General features: G+C 48.9%; 1 protein-coding gene across 2 annotated transcripts; it reads right to left on the bottom strand.

Moving 5' to 3' along the window:
- Positions 1-1,725: 1,725 nt before the first annotated feature.
- Positions 1,726-17,576, bottom strand: btbd9 (BTB (POZ) domain containing 9). 2 transcript variants are annotated; one of them, XM_042333684.1, is made up of 11 exons: positions 17,473-17,576; positions 15,210-15,426; positions 12,555-12,918; positions 10,908-11,172; positions 9,542-9,761; positions 7,577-7,696; positions 4,903-5,012; positions 4,430-4,619; positions 3,799-3,906; positions 3,348-3,426; positions 1,726-2,347 (listed from the first exon to the last, which is right to left on the bottom strand). In XM_042333684.1, the coding sequence occupies exons 2-11, from the start codon at positions 15,392-15,394 to the stop codon at positions 2,177-2,179; spliced, it is 1,812 nt and encodes a 603-aa protein (XP_042189618.1). In that variant the 5' UTR covers positions 15,395-15,426; positions 17,473-17,576; the 3' UTR covers positions 1,726-2,176. The 2 variants fall into 2 exon arrangements, with proteins under 2 accessions (XP_042189618.1, XP_042189619.1); XM_042333685.1 differs by lacking the exon at positions 17,473-17,576 and having other exon boundaries at positions 15,210-15,499.
- Between the last annotated feature and the right edge of the window lie 1,707 nt (positions 17,577-19,283).

The raw sequence follows: 19,283 nt of genomic DNA on the forward strand, positions 1-19,283 counted from the left end.
GGGCTAGAGTAGGCTCAGCGCGCCCCCCACCCGCCCCCTTCCCCCAATCTATCTACAGAGTGAGTAGGAGACACAAAGCCGGTGTGAGCACCAGCTACACCATCGGCAAGTCCCTAGGAAATCAAGTGACATACACTTCCCCTTCTTGCAGCCCTCAGGGCCAGAAAGGCACTTTAAACTCCCTCCAGTCTTGCCCCCACCCTCACTCCATGACCTACTCAACTCACCGACCCGCTCCCGCTGCTCAGTGAGCACTGGCCTGCTTCATGTCCCCCGTTCTACCTGCCTCACCATCACCGTCGGGCTTTAAATCCATTTGCCCCCATTCTCTGGAACTCCACCCCAGAGACACTCTGACTCTACCTCTTCCCTCGCCTCTTTCAAGGTTTGTTTCAAGACCTTCCCCTTTTATCACACCCTCAATAATCTTCCCTCTCCCACCCATTCCCTTTGCCCACCTCAACCCTTGACCCCAGCTTGGGTGCAAATCCTGGCCTGTCTAGAGCCTTGGGATGTCCTCCTGCGGTGACAGGTGCTATGTAAAGGTATATTTCTTGTGCTTTATATAATGCATGTGGTGGTCTGTGTATTGTAGGGGCTGTTTCTATGTTGGTGTGGGCAATGTATGTGGGGCAGTGTATTTGGGCAGTGTACGTGGTATATTGTATGTGGTGTGAGGTGGAGTATAGTGGAGTGTGTGTGGTGTGTAGTGGAGTGTGTGTGGTGTGTAGTGGAGTGTATGTGGTGTGTGGTGGAGTGTATGTGGTGTGTGGTGGAGTGTATGTGGTGTGTGGTGGAGTGTATGTGGTGTGTGGTGGAGTGTATGTGGTGTGTGGTGGAGTGTATGTGGTGTGAGGTGGAGTGTATGTGGTGTGAGGTGGAGTGTATGTGGTGGGTGGTGGAGTTGTTAGATCAATACTGGTATCCATTGTCATAGAACAACAGTCTGTCATTTATGTCTGGCCACATTGTCATTGTCCTCGTCCTTCAGGCCACAGCTTACACAGACCATCAGCGAGCTCAGTCACTAGACTTCGTAGTAACTGCCTGTGTGAATCGTTTACAGACATCACAAGCTGATGAACTGCATGGATTCCTATCGTAACTCACCACTTGTGTGAACAACTGTGAGGCCACCAATAAGGTCTAATTTGCGCTAAGTTGCAAAATGGCTCATTGCAATTTCCAAAAGCACCAAATTGCGAATAAAGGTCAGAGAGGCGGACGCCAATTCCCCATAGCTGTGCATTGGAGCAGTTTCCTCAATATAACACATTCGCGAGGAGCCCGGGGCAATATCTTTATGAAACATTAACAATTATTTATCCTCATCATAAAAACTGAGAAAGGAATCAATGAAAAAGAGGAGTTTAATATTAATGGGGAATTGTAACTTCTTGGCATCAATCCCAACAGCCTGGTGTTAGCCTGGCTTAGTCACTCCAGTCTCTGAGTCAAAAGGTTGAGAATTCAAGCCCCATGTCGGGTCTATGAACTCTCAGTCTAGACTGACACTGAGTGCTTGCGTTATCAGATTTGTACTGTCCTTCAGATGGGATGTTAAACAAAAGTTCCGTCTGTCTGTTCAGGAGAACATTAGAGATCCCACGATACTATTTGAAAAGAAATGGGAGTTTCTCTCGGAGTCCTGGCCAACATTCCTCTAGATAAAATTAGTCTTTTACTTCATGGCTGTTTGTGCGGCATTAACTATGTGCAAATTGGCTTCAAAGTCGTGATAAGGCGCTATGTCAAATGCAAGTATTATTAACACCCAGGACTGGCTTGAGGCCCCCATTACCTCCATTCTTTGGATGGCTGTTGCTGGTTCCACAGCTGGGAATGGAAAGGGATGACATGAAGTGAGCCCTTGGATCTTCTACTCTGACAAGCCATAAAATTCCCACCGGGGCGTCCGATTCCCACTGGAGCTGCGCTGATTTGCAGCAGGTGAGGGAGCACCACACACTCACAAACAGCAGGTGAAAGGTTGAGGTTACAGCGCAATGCTACTTGAACAAGGCCTCGATCCCCCTTAGCCCTCACTGTAACTTGCCCACCGGTTCCCATCGGTGCCTGAATCCCTCCCCCCTGTCCCCAAGCCCCATCATTCTTTCCACCTCTCCACTCGTCTCCACCTCGATCCCTCCAGCTCTCCCAGTTTCCTGCCAGTGGCTCAGTGACCGGATTGGGGTCTGGTTTCCGACTGAGATGATGCTCCCGGAGATCGAATCTGCCTCAACCTTTTCTGCGGATCTCTCTGGCCAGAGCCCTGCTCGCTGGTTTCAGGATGCTGTGTTTGCACGCTGATCTGTGTCGGGCACTCAAAGTGCACACAGTGAAACACCTGGTACAGGGAGCGACAATATTAATACTTCACAGGGATATTAATACCTTCCTGTATGTGACCTTGATAAGTGCCGTCTCTGTGTTGTGGGCAGGGCGGAAACTGGAGGAGCTCGACACACTCCACACACTCACTGTGACATTACCCCCCACACACACTCACTGTGACATTACCCCCCACACACATTCACTGTGACATTATCCCCCACACACTCACTGCGACATTACACCCCCACACACTCTCACTGTGATATTACCCCTTACACACACTCACTGTGACATTACTCCCCCACACACTCACCGTGACATTACCTCCCCACACACACTCACCGTGACATTACCCCCCACACACTGACCGTGACATTACCCCCCCCACACACACTCACTGTGATATTACCCCACCACACATACTCACTGTGACATTAACCTCCCACACAAACTCACTGTGACATTAACCCCCCCCCCTCCACTCTCATTGCGACATTACCCCCCACAATCCCACTGTGACATTACCCCCCCACACTCACTGTGACATTACCCCCCCACACTCACTGTGTTACCTCCCCTCCCACTCACTGTGACATTATCCACCTCCACTCACATTGACATTACCTCCCCCCCGCACTCACTGTGACATTAACCGCCCCACACATTCATTGTCACAATAGCCACCCCCACACACTCACTGTGACATTACCCGCCCACTCACAGTGACATTACCCCCCCCCACACTCACTGTGACATTAACCGCCCCACACACTCATTGTCACAATACCCACCCCCACAAACACTCACTGTGACACTGATACACTCTCACTGTGACAGTAAGTGTATTGCAGTTACAGTGAGAGTGTATCACAGAGTGTTGTGACGGAGAATGGTATAGGATTATTTTCTACTTTGGTACATTCCCATGCACACTGCTCCCTTCTTGCGATGAACATGCTGGTTTCCTGTATATCCCAGCCCCAACTATTTTATTTCTGCAGTTATATGCGTACCTCATTAGCTGTGTTGTACGTGCCCACAATCCTGATGAACACCATGGGCTGTCGATCAAAGTTGATCGTTTGCCATGATCTAAAGCAAAAGCAAAGTATGGATTAACAGAAAGTAAATGACATTGCATTCTTATAATAACAAATTGCATTTAATTGCGCCCTTCACCCCGGGATGTCATCTCAAGCCACTGGACAGTTGAGGGTTTGGACCTGAGCTGTGGGATTGAATTCGGGGGAGGCGAGTCGAGGGTAGCAATAAAATAATAATGATTCTTGGATTTGATATAGCGCCTTATCACGCTGGGACACCGGAGAGGTGGGGGATGAGGGGGGGGGGTGCGGCACAGGGGGTGATGTGGTCCAGTGAACATGTCAAGCAAAAGTGCATGTGGATGACTCCCCCTCACAAAATACTGATCTGATTGTTGACAGAATACAATACGCTCCTCACTTGCATGTAACCTTTGTCCGATCCGCAACCATTGTCCATTTCTGCAGGTTGTTCGACACTTCGATATAGTAGCTGTAGCTTCGATCATCGCAGTCCCAGAGCAGGAGCCTGTGGGAACACAGAGCTTGTAGTGAGATTGTCGCGCACATCGCTGGCGACTATTGGGTAATTTCTTGTATTTCGTCCACAAAATAGAAGGTCAATACACCACTTTACAATACATTTGTGGAGTTCTGCAGAGTATTAGTTAGAGTACTCGCCTCGCAAGCGAGAGGACCTGGGTTCGATTCCCGGGCAGGGCAGAGCCTTACTCTACATGCCTCTGTTCACCTAACAGTAAGTAGGAACCCAATTGTCAGTGGATTGGCAGATCACTTTTCCAGAGGTAATAATCCCTCAAAAAAAAATTTGGTCACTCAATCCACAACTGTTTGTAATAATACCATAAAAAACAATTGGTCACTCAATCCACGCCAGTTTGAGGGACACCGCTGTGTGCAATTGGCTGCCGCATTTTGCCCACAAATATATAGTCAATTCACTTTATTCTGTGAAGCGCTTTGAGATGTCGCGAAGATGTGATTGGTGCTATAGTATATCAAATGCAAGGAATATGATTATTAGTGATTACCTCATGGATGCAATCATGAAGGGCTGAGCCAACTGCACCACAATGGCCCCGCTGCCGAGCTGGTGACAGGTGTAGCCCGAGTCCCAGTCGTAGTTCTTGGTGTCGCCATTGAGCAGAGCATTCCGGCTCCGGCTCACTCCCTCGATAACACTGGCGCTCTCAGAGATTGTCGCCACGTTCTCGGTAGGAACTGAAAAAACATACAGTGGATCTTATAACCACAAAGTCAGATGACAAGTAATGCCAGACAAGTAATGAGCAAACAGTACCTGGTTACTGGGTGTAATAACTTGGCCGCCACTCAGGTACTGAGAGAGAGGGTCAGAGATGGAGACGGAAAAAGGAGTCCCAAGACAGAGAGAGACAGACTGACAGACAGACAGAGAGAGGCAGACAGATAAAGACACACAGACAGGCAGGTAGGCAGACAAATGGAGGCAAGCACACACGCACACGCACACACGTGACTTTACCCAGGATTCCAGAGTCCAGTAGAAAGGGCTCATTGGTGAACAAACACTCCAACGAGACCAGATGGAAGACTTTGTTGACGGTGTTGTGTGTGCCAACGATGCGGATGTACCTGCATGGAAAGGAAGACGAACCATGATGTTGTGGAGTACTGGGGGGAGAGGGGGCACTGGGGGGGGGGGGCACTGGGGGGAAGAGGGGGCACCGGGGTGGGGGGGGTGCCCAGGGGAGGGGCCTGTGAGAGAGGCCCAGGGGTTGGGGGTACGGATGGGTGGGAGCAGGGGGTGGGAGATGGCACGGGGGAGATGGCACGGGGGAAGGGGCAGCACTGGTGGGGTAGGGGCGGCACCGAGCGGGATGGGGAGGGGGGTGGGGTGGCAACGGGGGGAGGGGATAACGGAGGAAGGGGGCAACAGGGGGAGGGGGCAACGGGGGGGAGGGAGCAATGGGGGGTGGGAGTGGGTGAGAGGCACCAGGGCCATTCCCACAGCACAGGACAACAACAACAAATCACATTTGTATAGCGCCTTTCACGTCAAGAGGGCGTCCCAAGGTGCTGGACAGTCAGGGATTTGGACCCCGAGCTGGGGGTTGGAATCAGGAGGGGTGGAGAGCAGGGAGTGTGGGGGCAGGCGGGTGACCGGAGAACATCTCTCGAGATCACTCACAGTTGCTGAATTCACCTTCACAGAAATCATAAGGAGTGCCACTGAATTGCCCAACAGCCCACCCCATCTGGCTCAGACCCACTCACCCCAGAACCCCTCATGTCACAAACGCTTGATACAGACTTTCCTGGCTTTACTTTCTTCAATCATACAAAGAGAAATAGCAGGAAAATGCACTGCTTCATTTCCTTTCTCTACACTTGGCTGCTTTTAATTGCAACCGAATGTAACTGGCTGTGTCACCTAATAGTTTGCATCGATTGTTTCAAAGCAATACATTCCTTCATTTAAGAGAAAATGAGATAGGGACACAGCACGTGAAGCAGCCAGCAACCCACATTCTCTCTCATTAACTCACCACCTATCTATCAATTGGCACCGGGGCTGTTGTGCTACACCAACCATCCATCTCCAGACAGCTATTAAACAGGGCAGAGAGAAAGCTTCGGGACATCAATACTGGGAACGCACAGCACATGCAACATTCAATCCATCTACAATGCATGGAAATATGCGCCACATCACAGCGCATTGAAACATACACCGAACCTGCTTCACAGCGCATTGAATAAGCGCAGGTGCATTACAGGGCACAGAAACATTCCCTGCACCTCAGGAGTTCGAGCCCTGTGCAAGCTTCCACAAGCTCCTGCCACAGAGGTAGGAGCCAGCGGATGAGCAGAGGAAATAATGGAAACCGAATGACTGTGGGAGACTTTGTGTCTATACACACTAAGTAATTTCTTGGTATGGCTATTTTTCAGGAGCTGAAGGTTTGAGCTGTTCTGTCGCTTGTTTGAATCAATTCTCCATTCAGTGACTCACTGACGATCGCTGCCGTTTAAGCACAGAGTTAAGAATTGTCTCAAAGGCTCCATCTGTGAGACTGAGTGTATCATAATAACAGTGACCTCTGCTGGAGGAAATTCTCTCAAACTGCAGTAAAATAACATGTAAGAGCATCTCTCCAGTCTGCTTTGAAGTGTGTAGCGGTGGTAGTGGAAGTGATGGTGGTGGTTGTAAGGGCTCAGGGGGCGGCCGCAAGGAATAATAAGAATCCTTGCATTTGATTTTAACGCCTTATCACGTTGTTGAGCTGCCTCAAAGCGCTTCACGGTCAAACTCACTACAAGTGAATTCACTGTATATTTTGTAGGCGAAAAGCGACAGCCATTGCGTACAGCAGTGTCCAATTTTTTTTGCTCTTTGGAAGGAATTATTACCCCCGGAAAACGATACACCAATCGACTAACAACTGGGTTAGGTAAACAGAGATGTGTGCGATAAGGAAATTTGACTAAAATTTCGCCCTACCTGGGAATGGAACCCCGGCCCTTTCGCTTGCAAGGAGAACGCACTAACTGATATGCTAAATCACTCCACAAGATAGATCCGATAAATACTGGAACACGCCCTTACTGATTTCAAACAGCCCCAAACCACCGAACCCCCCCCACCTACCTCACGCTACTGGACTCCACAAGAAGGCACCAAGATTAGTGGTAGAAAGCGCAGATGGATGGGGTAGTCAAAGGCTCCTGCGTAATGAACTCTCTGGGGTGAGAGGAGGCTTTGAGCAATGTATACAGTGAAGTAGCTCAGCTGAAATGCAGGAGGTGTCACACACAAAAAATAATTGGGAGTGCGGGCTGGTAGCACACTGAGGGAATAATAAACTCACTACAGCCATTGGAACGTTCACAGTGGCTGGAAGAATCAGAATTTATTGGTACAAATTTCAACACGTTTACCGAACAAAATTCTTTCACGTACCAGATAGGTCGCAGGGGAGGAATGTAGCTGGCAATAACTAGAGAAGAAAATTTAATCAGCACGTCTGCTGCGCACAATCCCCGACTGTTCAGAAAGAAAGAGTGCAAGACTGGCGCTTACTGAGCTACTCGTGTGCGGTTAACTCCTTACACTTCACACATAAACATGAGGAGCTCCTGATATAATGCACATTCCTCCCTCCCGTCCGCCAACCTGCCCCCACACAAATTCTGACCTGCAGACCCGTGGGGTGAAGTAGAGGTTCTGCCAAGATCGACATAGATATTTGCTGTGATCGATGACGCGAATCCAGTCCAGCTCATCCATCGACACTTCAATATAGTAGGAATAGGACCTGGCATAAGAGGAAGCAGTGAGGTCAAAGCTACGTGTTAACAGCCGCGACATGACACAGTGTGTAAAACAGCTGCAACCCCACAACATGTTTAAACTGCAGGGACACGATGCAGTATGGTGATGTGACACAGTGTTTAAAGGACTGTCACAGAATGCAGTGTGTAAACTGCTGTAACATGATGCAACGTGTAAAAGGTTGTGACACCCGCAGCGCGTAAATGGCTTGGGCACCACCCAGTGTGTAAACCATTCCACCACCACGCACGTGGAATCGACTGCAACATCACTCAGTGGAAATGGTTTTGACATGATGTGTAAATCGCTGAGACGTGACAGCTGAGGCATGCCGCCGAGTGCACAAGCAGGGTATAAGCAGCTGAGACACAATGCGGTATGTGAACGGCAACAACACAACCTAGTGTGTGAACGGACGGCTGCTCCGAGATGCGGTGTGTAACTGGTTACTATATGACACAAGTGCGTCATGACCTTAATCACTGTAATAAACAACAACAAATAGCATTTATATAGTGCTTTTCACATTAGGAGGATGTCACTGTTGGGCCATGATGCAGTGTGTAAACAGCTGAGATACAACGCAGTGTGTAAACGGGTACAACACAACAATGTGTAAACAACTGGCACACTGTGTAAACATGGTAACACAACATAGTGTGTAAATGGCTGTAACACAATAACAATAACATTGCCAGGGGAATCTCTCAAAACGCTTCGAAGAGCCAACTGGGAGTTGGGCAGCTGAGGAAGGAGGGGGAAAGGTTACCAAAGTTATAACAATAAAATAACAATCTTTGTATTTGATATTGCGCTTTCCAGGTCTTCTAGACGTCTCAAAGTGCTTCACAGAATGTACTGTAAAGTTGACTGTAAAATTGCCTGTATACTTGTGGGCGAAATGCAGCAGCCAATCCCGCAAACAGTTGTGGATTGAAGTGACCAATTTTATTATTCCTTATTTTCTTGAGGGATTATTTTCAGGCGTGTGGAGTAACGAAACTTCAAGGTTTCGCCTTGCTGGGAATCAAACCTAGGTCTCTCGCTTGCAAGGCGTGCTCTAACCACTGAGTGCTCTAACCACTGAGCTACAGGACTCCTGTATAGGTTCGATCACGACTTGGAACTCATACAGACTTGGCTGATATTCCAATGCAATGCTGGGGTGTGTGCTGTACGGTCGGAAGTGCCATTTTTAAGATGAGACATTAAACTGAGCTTCTATTCGTTTCTGTTCAGGTGAATGTTAAATATCCCATGGTACTTGCATTTGATATAGTGCCTTATCACATCTTTGAGATGTCTCAAAGCGCTTCACAGAATAAAGTGAATTGACTGTATATTTTGTAGATGAAACACAGCAGCCAATTGTGCACAGCAGTGTCCTCAAACAGTCATGGATTGAGCGACCAAGTTTTTTTAAGGAATTATTCCCCCTGGAAAAGTGATCCGCAAATCGACTAACATCTGGGTTTCTCCTTACTGCTAAGAAAACATAGGCGTGCGGAGTAAGGAAACTTTTCACTTAGCCAAAGTTTCGCCCTGCCGGGAATCAAACCCAGGTCTCTCGCTTGTGAGGCAAGTACTCTAACCACTGAGCTACAGGACTCCACAATCTCACTCAAACACTCCAAATAGAAAATCAGCTCAATCTTTTCATCCGATATAACTCATTCCTGAGCTGCCCCACACCTAGTGAGCTGTGTGAAGTCTATTATTACGATAATACACTTCCCTTAGTCAATGTCTTGTCCTAATGACTCATTCATGCTGTTAAGCACAGTACAATTTGTCAGTTTATGTCTTAAGATATAGAGCTGCCTCTGACCTGCTGTCACGGTCCCAGAGCAGAACACGAATGTGGTTGATGATGGACGGCTGCCCCAATTTCACACAAATCCCTGACCGACAATCATCATCAATGGGGTGGCGGGAGAATCCATGGTCTAGATCATAATTCTGTGTGTCACCATCGAGAAGCGAGGCTCTCAGCTCCCCAGTAATGATTTGCGCGCCATGTTTCAACGTGGCAATGTTCTCTTCGGGGACTGTAGGAACAAACAGCAGAAGTGAGGAGCTTTCAAATTGAATCATTTAACTGAGTCACTAAAAATACAGCTTGATGGGAGGTACCATTAGACCCAAATCAAACCACCCAAAGATCAGACTAGAGGTACAAGTTGCAAAATAATTATTAAATAATAATTCTTACATTTGGTGTTGCACCTTTCACATTGAGAGAATGTCCTAAAGCACTTCATAGGACATACTGTAAAGTGCAGTGACTGTGTGAATTATGGGTGAACGAGACAGCTTATTTGTGGACAGCAATGTCCCAGAAGCAGCCATGAACAATTTTTTTTGGAGGGGGGAGTATTGGTTAGGATAGCTGCCTTCCCTTTTCAACTACAGCCATGGGATCCTTAACATACACCTGAACAGGTACACGGGGCTTCAATTTAATGTTCTCAACCAAAGGGTGGATGGTCACAAGGGAGTCACAGGAGCAAAAGGAGAGCTTAAGAGAAATGTTTTCCTTCAGAGAGTAATTGGAATGTGGAATATCATGCCCAGTAAGGTGATAAAAGACAAAAGAGTTTCTCTCCTGGTGTCCTGGCCAACAATCCCTCAAATACAATTTGTCAATTACCTGTTACCGTTATCAATTAACAGCTGTTCGTGAGACATTGCTGTGCTCAAATTGCTGCCCCATTCACCAACAAAATACAGTCACTCCTCTTTACAGTGAATCCAGTAAATTGCTTTAAGATGTCCACCTGATTTGAAAGGCGCTGTATAAATGTAAGGATTTTCGCCCACAAAATATAATAATGATCTTTGCGTTTGATATCGCGTCTTATCATGTCTTTGAGACATCTCATAGCGCTTCACAGAATATATTGTAAGGTGAATTGACTATATATTTTGTGGGTGAAACACTGCTGCCCCGCTGAAAATATACAGTCAATTTACTTTACAGTATATTCTGTGAAGTGCTATGAAATGCCTCAGACATGATAAGGTGCTACATCAAACGGAAGGATTATTAATAATACTACTTTTATTATCATGTAAACTATTAGCGTGAACAAGAAAGGATGGCCGAAAGTACCTGTATATAGGCAGTGGGAACATGCAAAAAAAAAAAAGGTTCTCATTGCCAGTAACTGGGAAGGTTACAGGGATGTACTTACTCAGCATGCCTCTGTAGTTAAGTTCCATGTCTCGGCTCTCAGAGCGGATTTTGATTGCGTCTAAAATGGTGTCTGCAGAGAGCAGCGCTGCTGGCCTGACCACGTTCAGCAGTTCAGTCAGGCTCATCAGGGGCAGCCTAACTGCTTGGAGGATCTCAGGGTGTGTCTCATCCGGGTTCCGTTTACACCAATTCACCAGGGCCAGAAAAATGTCCTTTTCAGGAGCTGCAAAGGAATCTCGAGATACGATGCTCAGCAGAGCAGCCTGAAACAGAAAACACAGAGAAACGTACATTACAGCTTTCAATCAGAAGTGAAACATGTTCCTGGACTTCTCTTGCCAAGCTCAGTGACTCTGCCTTCCCTACAAAGGAGGTGGAGGCAGAGTAGGGCCAAAAAAATTGGGCAATCAAATCGGTGCGGGATGGGGGAAGAGAGTGTAGTTCAAGCCCCTTGTAGAACGTCAGAACTTTTGAGGTCACATCTAGGCTGTAGTGCTAGGGGAGCACTGCATTGTCCTTCAGAGAGTTAAACTGAGGTGTTGTTTGCCTGTTCAAATGGATGTTAAAGACTTTGCGGCTCAATTCACCATCAAAAAAAGGAGTTTCTCCCAGTGTACTGACTACCAGATAAAGTTGGTCACCCACTTCATGTTGTTTGTGGGATTATAATTAATAATAATCCTTACATCTGATGCAGCACCTTCACATTCGGAGAATGTCTCAAAGTGCTTCACAGGATTTACTGTAAAGTGTAGTGACTGTGTATTTGGTAAGTAACCTAGATCAGGATTGCCTGAACGATGGAGCGAAGGGAACGAGGGACAAGCAGGAGGCTGGCCGAGCAGATGCAGTAGGTAGTGGAGTGGGGTACAAGTAGCTCAGAGAGGTAGGGAAATGCCAGGGCATGAAGTGATTGGTAAACAAGTGTGAGGATGTTAAAATCAATCCGTTCTGTTATAGGGAGCCTGGCAAGGGCAGAGGTAATGGGGGTATGGTGTTTGGTGCAGGTAAGGATACGGGTGGCGGAGTTTTGAGTTAACTTCTTTTGTGAGACCAGCAATGAAGGCATTGGAATAATCAAGGAGGGAGGTGACAAATGCGTAGATGAGGGTTTCGGTTGCATTGGGTGGTACGATCGGAGGCAGGCAATGTGACAAAGGTGGAGGAAACGGGTCCTGGTTAGGGACCAATGTGGGGTAGGAAGGACAGCTGTGGATCGAACCCAACACCTAGCTTACTCTCAGGTTCAGTAAGTTTGAGGGATAGGCTGGGGAAGTGGAGGTCGGAGCCATGGGTGAGAAGACATTGATTGGAGCCAAAGAGGATGACTCCCATCTCGTGAACCTTCAGGCTGCAGAAAGGTGACGCTCATCCAGGCCTTGATGTCTGACCAGCAAGCTGACAGAACACCAGTGGACCTGGAGTCGCTGCGGGAGGAGAAGTAGATTTGAGTGTCGTCCTCATACACATGGAGACAACAAACAAGTTGTGCAGTTCATCCCAACGATCAACAAACCATGATGATCAATAGTGAACTCCACTGAAATCAGCAGCTGACATCAAGGGGTTTAGGAGAAAAACAAGATTACGTGCTGTATTTCAAAACAGAAATGATCGACTTCCAGATTGCTACAGTTAATCTTACCTTCGACACAGTGAGGAATCCATCACTGGTTAGAACTGCCTTGGCACTTCTATCCATATATAGACAGCAGGTGTTACTAAGTTTGGCCAGAGAGTAAAGACTGGCCACGTCATAAACCATGCACACGTTGTTAATGTTCAAGATTGTACAAAGGTAATCCGATGTGGCATCTTCTAGCTCAGGGAATCCATACTTATTGGAAAGACTAAGAAAATCCAGCAAGACTTCCTCCTTCTCGTTGCTCAGTGAGACTCGGCCCGTGTAGATGTACTTCAGCAGCATACTAAACGCTGCAGCCGTCGTATCTACCAGGGGAATCTCAGCCTGGGGATGTGACTCCCTCATTCCACCATACAGCAAAGCCCTGTAGAGGGAGAAATTCAACCATTACTTAGATTAGAAGTTACTCAACATCCACCTCCACTCCGCCACCCACGTCCGCGGTCACTCCCTCGACCTGGTCCATCACCGTCTCCGACCCCACCATCACCAACAAAAGCCATCTCGGGCAATCACTTAATCTTCCTTAACTCCTCAATCCCTCTCCCCACCGCCACGCAACCCACCTCCATCTCCTACCGCCCCTCGAAAAAAATCCTCCCCCCCCCCCCCGCTGCCCTGGAGTCATCTGAACTCCTCCTGCTCTGGGCTTCCTCCCGCAATAATCTATCCTCCTCCGTCACTCTTCTCCACAACTCCCCTTCCACCACTCTTGATGCCCTTGCTCCTCTCATTCCTGAACCGTCTCCTACTCATGAAAGTCACCCTGGTATACCAGCCACCTCTGCTCCCTTAAGGCACAGGTGCATGCCACTGAACGCACCTGGCTCAAATCCAACTTAACGGTCCATCGGCAGATCTGGCTGGATCTTATCAAATCCAACTGCTCCGCCCTCGCCTTCACTTAACCGTCGTTCTATTCCAAGACAATCTTGGAGGCCAAGGACAACACCAGGCTCCTCTTCTCCACCACCAACCAGCTCCTCCGCCCATCCTCTCCTCCAACGCCAACTGCGAGGTGATGCTGGGCTTCTTCAAAACCAAAGTCGAGGGGATCCACTCAGCTGCCTATGGCCTTCCGTCAAATGCACCCTCCCCATCTCCCCCTCACACCCTGGTCCCTAGACATCCCTCCCTCCCTCCACACCTTTAAACCTGTCTCCCACTCGTCTCTCATCACAACAACAACAAGATTCCATTTATAGAGCGCCTTTCACATCGGAAGGACGTCCCACTATATCACCACTATAACCCACATGAAACCGACCACCTGCTCCTTCATCCCCATCCTACCCCTCTCCTTGCCTCCCAGCTTCATGTCCTTGCCCCTCCACTCAGACATAAACCTCTCCCTGTCCACTGGCACCATCCCCACACCTTTAAAAATGCCGTCATCACTCCTATCCTTAAAAAACCCTCCCTGGACCCATCCCTGCTCTCAAACTACCGCCCCATCTCCAACCTCCCTTTCCTTTCCAAGGTCCTGGAATGAGTCATTGCATCCCCACTTCGCTCCTTTCTCTCTTGCCACTCCCTTCTCGAACTCCTCCGATCGGGTTTCCTGCTGCCCACAGCACAGGAACAGCTTTGGTCAAAGTGACAAATGACATTCTGTCCATCTGCGACAAGGGCTCCCTCTGCCTCCCCATCCCCCTTGACCTCTCTGCTGCCTTCAATACTGTTGACCACTCTATCCTCAACCACCGCTTCTCCTCTCACCTCAACCTTCGTAGTTCTGTCCTTGACTGGTTCAGATCGTACCTCCACACCGTATCCACTTCCTCTCCACAAATGGTTTCTCCTCTAGCCCCCAACTCTGTCTTGTGTGGCGTTCCTCAGGGCTCTGTCCTTCGTTCCCTCCTGTTCAATATCTATATGCTCCCTCTTGGTGAAATCATCCAGACGTGGGGTCAAATTCGCAGATGATAGCCAACTCTATCTCTCTGCCTCTGTCTCTTGACTTCAAGACCACTGCTGTCCTGACAGAATGTCTGCTTCACATCCCCCGCCTCGCCCACCTCACCATTGGCGGGCAGGCCTTCAGCCACTCTGGCCTCACCCTCCGGAACTCCATCCCGCAGACCCTCCGCCTCGCCCCCTCCTTTGCCTCCGACAAGACCCATCTCAAGTCCATCCTCTTTGACCGTGCTTTGCCCTCCACCCTCCCCGATCCCGACCCGAGGCTCCTTGGGACGTCCTCCCCATATGAAAGGCAAATGTAATTTTGTTGTTGTACTCAGCTTCAAAAGCTTCAATTGGAATTGCTAACTACCCAGGGTGTTGAACTACAAGTTTCCTTACTCGTCACACCTCTATTTACCTAGCAATAAGTAGGAACCCAGTTGTTAGTCAATTGGTGGATCGCTTTCTAGGGGTAATAGTCCTTCCAAAAAATCCAAACCAAACAAAAACAATGTGGTCACTCAATCCACAGCAGTCTCTGGGTGGATTGCTGTGTGCAATTGGATACCACGTTTCACCCACAAAATACACAGTCAATCCATTTTACAATACATTCTGTGAAGGGTTTTGAGACTTCTCAACAAGGTGATAAGGCGCCATATCAAATACAAGGATTATTATTATACCAAACCTGGCCTATTGCCATAGAGAGAAACCGCACCCCAGCACTGAACCCTGAAAGAAGGGACTGACCTAAAATACTGACATCTCGCTGCCAGGATCACACGGTGAGCAGGAAAGCGTTTCTTTTCCACCAGAAAGGTGACATCGCTGTACTCGCCATCATGGAGCAGAGCCCCCACGTGCTCTGACAGCATGTCCACATGGTCAATCTCCCCGGCTGACGTGCGTGGCCGTAACTGGTGGCTGTTACTCATGGTTCACCATAGATACGATAGGGATACACCGTCTGTCAGGGAATTTTACAATCATTAATACTATCAAGTGCTCAAAGCCTCATTCACTCCCTCTCTAACCCCCACCCCCAGTTTAGCCTCACTCACTCTCTCCCCGTCTATGACTTGTCTCTCTCTTTCTCTCTAACACACTCAGTCTCTCATATTCGCACAATCTGTCTCTCTCTCTCACATACTCCCTCTCTCGCACTCCCCCTCTCTCTCGCACTTCCTCCCATTCACACTCCCTCCCTTACACACTCCTTTTCTCTCTCTCTCACACACATCTCACTTTCTCTTGCACACTCCCTCCCTTTCTTTGGCAAACCCCGTCTCTCGCACACCCTTTCTCTCTCGCACCCTCCCTCTCGCTCTCCTGCACCCTCACTCTCGCTCTCCCGCACCCTCCCTCTCTCTCCCGCACCCTCCCTCTCTCTTGCATACTGTGTGCGTTTCTCTCTTTTGCATACTTCGTCTTTCTCTCTCTGTACTGTCTATTTACATCTCTATTCCCGTCAATGTCTATCTCCTGTCACACTCTCCTTCTCTCACTAACCCTTTCCTCCTCCCACTATCTACACTATGTATCTCACAGAGAGTGGCACACACTCTCTTTTTCTCTCTCAAGACATACTCCATTTCTTTCTCTCTCTACCGGTCTCCATCTGTAACCCCCTCCATATCTCCCTGCTATCTCCTATCAAACTCCCCCTCTCTCAATCTCTCTATTTCCCTCACTCTGCTCCCCCTCTGTAACTCTCACCCCCCCCATCTTACTCTCTCTATCTCTTCTTCTCTGTGTCCCCTCTCTATCTCTCCTACCCCTCGTCTCACGCTACCTCTTCCTCTCTCTGTTCCCCCACCCCCCTCTGAATCTCTCACAAACCCCTCCCACTCTCTCTATCCCTTCCTGTCTTTCTCCCCCTCTCTATCTCTCACCACAACTCCCCCACCTCCCACTCTCTCTATCTCTTCCTATTTCTGTCTCCCCCATTCTCTCTATCTCTTCCTCCCTCTGTCCCCTCCCTTTCTTTCACAGCCGCCCCCAATCTCTATCTTTCTCTCCCTGTTCCCCTCCCCCCCCACCCATCTCTCACACCCCCCCTCCCCATTCTCTCTGTCTCTGCCTCTCTCTGTCCCCCCATTCTATCTCTTCCTGTCTCTGTCTCCCCCTCTCTATCTCTAATTCCGCCCCCCCCGCCAGTCTCTATCTCTTCCTCTCTGTGTCTCCCCCCTCTCTGTGTCCCCCCTCCTTGTGTCTCCCCCCTCTCTCTGTCCCCCCCCGTCCCCCCCTCTCTGTGTCTCCCCCCCTCTCTCTGTCCCCCCCCGTCCCCCCTTCTCTGTGTCCCCCCCCTCTGTGTCCCCTCTCTGTGTCCCCCCCTCTCTGTGTGTCCCCTCTCTGTGTTCCCCCTCTCTGTGTCCCCCTCTCTCTGTTCCCCCCTCTCTCTGTGTCCCCCTCTCTCTGTGTCCCCCTCTCTCTGTGTCCCCCTCTCTGTTTCCCCCTCTCTCTGTTTCCCCCTCTCTCTGTCCCCCCTCTCTGTGTCCCCCCTCTCTGTGTCCCCCTCTCTGTGTCCCCCTCTGTGTCCCTCTCTGTGTCCCCCTCTGTGTCCCCCTCTGTGTCCCTCTCTGTGTCCCCCTCTCTGTGTCCCCCCTCTCTGGTCCCCCCTCTCTGTGTCCCCCTCTCTGTGTCCCCCTCTCTGTGTCCCCCCTCTCTGTGTCCCCCCTCTCTGTGTCCCCCCCTCTGTGTCCCCCCTCTCTGTGTCCCCCTCTCTGTGTCCCCCCCTCTCTGTGTCCCCCTCTCTGTGTCCCCCCCTCTCTGTGTCCCCCCTCTCTGTCCCCCCCTCTCTGTGTCCCCCTCTCTAGCCCTCACCACCCCCACACTCTCTCTATCTCTTTCTCTCTCTGTCACACTCCTCTCCCCCTCTCTCACACCCGCTATCCCCCCTCACTCTCCCTTTATCCCTCTCTTTATTTCTCTTTATCTATTCCCTCTCCACATAGTGTATATATATATATAATATATATATCTCTCTCTGTATTTTTCTGTCTGTATTACTCACCTCTCTCTCTCTCTCTCTCTCTGTCGGTGACCGGACGTCAGGTGGTTTGCGCGTCGTGACGTCACCACGTAGTGAGCGACTGACGTCACGGACGGGCGGTGAATATCGCGAGATCAGGACACACTGTATATACACACACACACATACACACAGTGCATTACACAGTATATCCACACACTGTACCAACACACACACAGGCTATACACACAGTGCATTACACAGTATATCCACACACACATACACAGGCCATACACACAGTGCATTACACAGTATATCCACACACTGTACCAACACACAGGCTATACACACAGTGCATGTACACAGTGTCGGAGTCCTGTAGCTCAGTGGTTAGAGCACTCGCTTTGCAAGTGAGAGACCGGAGTTCAATTCCAGGCAGAGGGCGAAACCTTGGGCAAGTTTCCTTACTCCACACAGAGCCTAATAATAATCCCTACAAAACAAAACAATAATAAATTGGTCATTTTCAATCCATGACTGTTTGTGGGACATTGCTGTGCGCAATTGGCTGCCGCGTTCGCCCACAAATATACAGTCAATTGTTCTGTGAAACGCTTTGGGACGTCCTCCTGACGTGAAAAGCGCTATATCAAATGCAAGGATTATTATTATTACTAGTATCAATACACACACAGTCTATACACACAGTACATGTATACAGTATATCTACACACTGTATCAGTACACACACAGCAATACAATAAAACTCACACAAGTCTGATCTGTATAAATCGTATAATCACCTACGTCATACATCTGCCCAAGCCCCATTCAAGAGTTTACAGTCTATGTAAGTTTGGTATAACTCATATTTCGGATAAGTCATAAATGTATGGTCCCAACTGATACAACTTATGTGAGGTTTACTGGTATACACACACAGTATAGTATCTATATATACAGTATAGACACAGTACACACACATTATACACACACACAATATATACATACATATATACACACTATATGCACAGTAAACAAACACACACTATATACGCAGAGTACATACAATACACAAACACCACAGTATTTGCAGTATACACACAATATATACACCACACACAATATACAAATACTATACACACAGTATTTTCAGTATACAAAGTCACATACACACAGTACATATACATACAATGGTTTGCCACAGTATACACATACACGCACAGCAAACAGACCAACAAAATTACATTTATATAGAGCCTTTCACGTCAGAAGGACGTATCAAACCCTGGACAGTTAAGGGTTTACACCCGAGCTAGGGGTTGGAATCAAGAGGGGTGAAGGGTAGAAGGGTGGAGGGTAGAGGGGTGGGAGAGTGGCTGAAAGCACAATCAAAGAGGAAAGTCTCAAGATGAACCTTGAAGGAGGTACGTAGGGTCTCTGGGGTAGAGTTCCAGAGGATGGGGCAGAAAAGCTGAAGGCCGGACCGCAAATGGTGGGGCAGGGACACAAAGCGGGCCAGTGCCCCCCAATGTAGACAGGTTGGTATGGTTTCAATAGGTCACAGAGGTACATCAACAAGTTCACTTATATAGCACCCCCCACGCAGGGTGGCGTCTCAGAGCCTTGAACAGTGGAGGAGCCTGACTCCGAGCCGGGGGAGTGGGGGGGGGGGAGGTGACCGTAAGCAAGATCGAAAAGGAGGGTTTTCAGGCGGGACTTGAAAATGGGGAGAGGGGGCAAGGCGGAGGGATTGAAGAAGAGTGTTCCAGAGTGTTCCGTGGCTGAATGCACGACCTTCAATGGTGGAGCGGAAGGAGTCCTGTGGAGTCCTGTAGCTCAGTGGTTAGACC

Source organism: Callorhinchus milii, unplaced genomic scaffold (assembly GCF_018977255.1).
Source record: "Callorhinchus milii isolate IMCB2004 unplaced genomic scaffold, IMCB_Cmil_1.0 Scaffold3, whole genome shotgun sequence".
In the NCBI taxonomy this organism is placed as follows: domain Eukaryota; kingdom Metazoa; phylum Chordata; class Chondrichthyes; order Chimaeriformes; family Callorhinchidae; genus Callorhinchus; species Callorhinchus milii.

Bases quoted from the DNA above. Each gene is read 5' to 3' on its own strand.
- btbd9 (XM_042333684.1), bottom strand. From the start codon at position 15,394: ATGAGTAACAGCCACCAGTTACGGCCACGCACGTCAGCCGGGGAGATT. The intron at 4,620-4,902 runs GTAAAGTCACGT...ATGTTTTTTCAG, and splicing joins ACTGGACTCTGGAATCCTGG to TTCCTACCGAGAACGTGGCG. The intron at 2,348-3,347 runs GTACGCATATAA...TCCCTGTACCAG, and splicing joins CGTACAACACAGCTAATGAG to GTGTTTCACTGTGTGCACTT.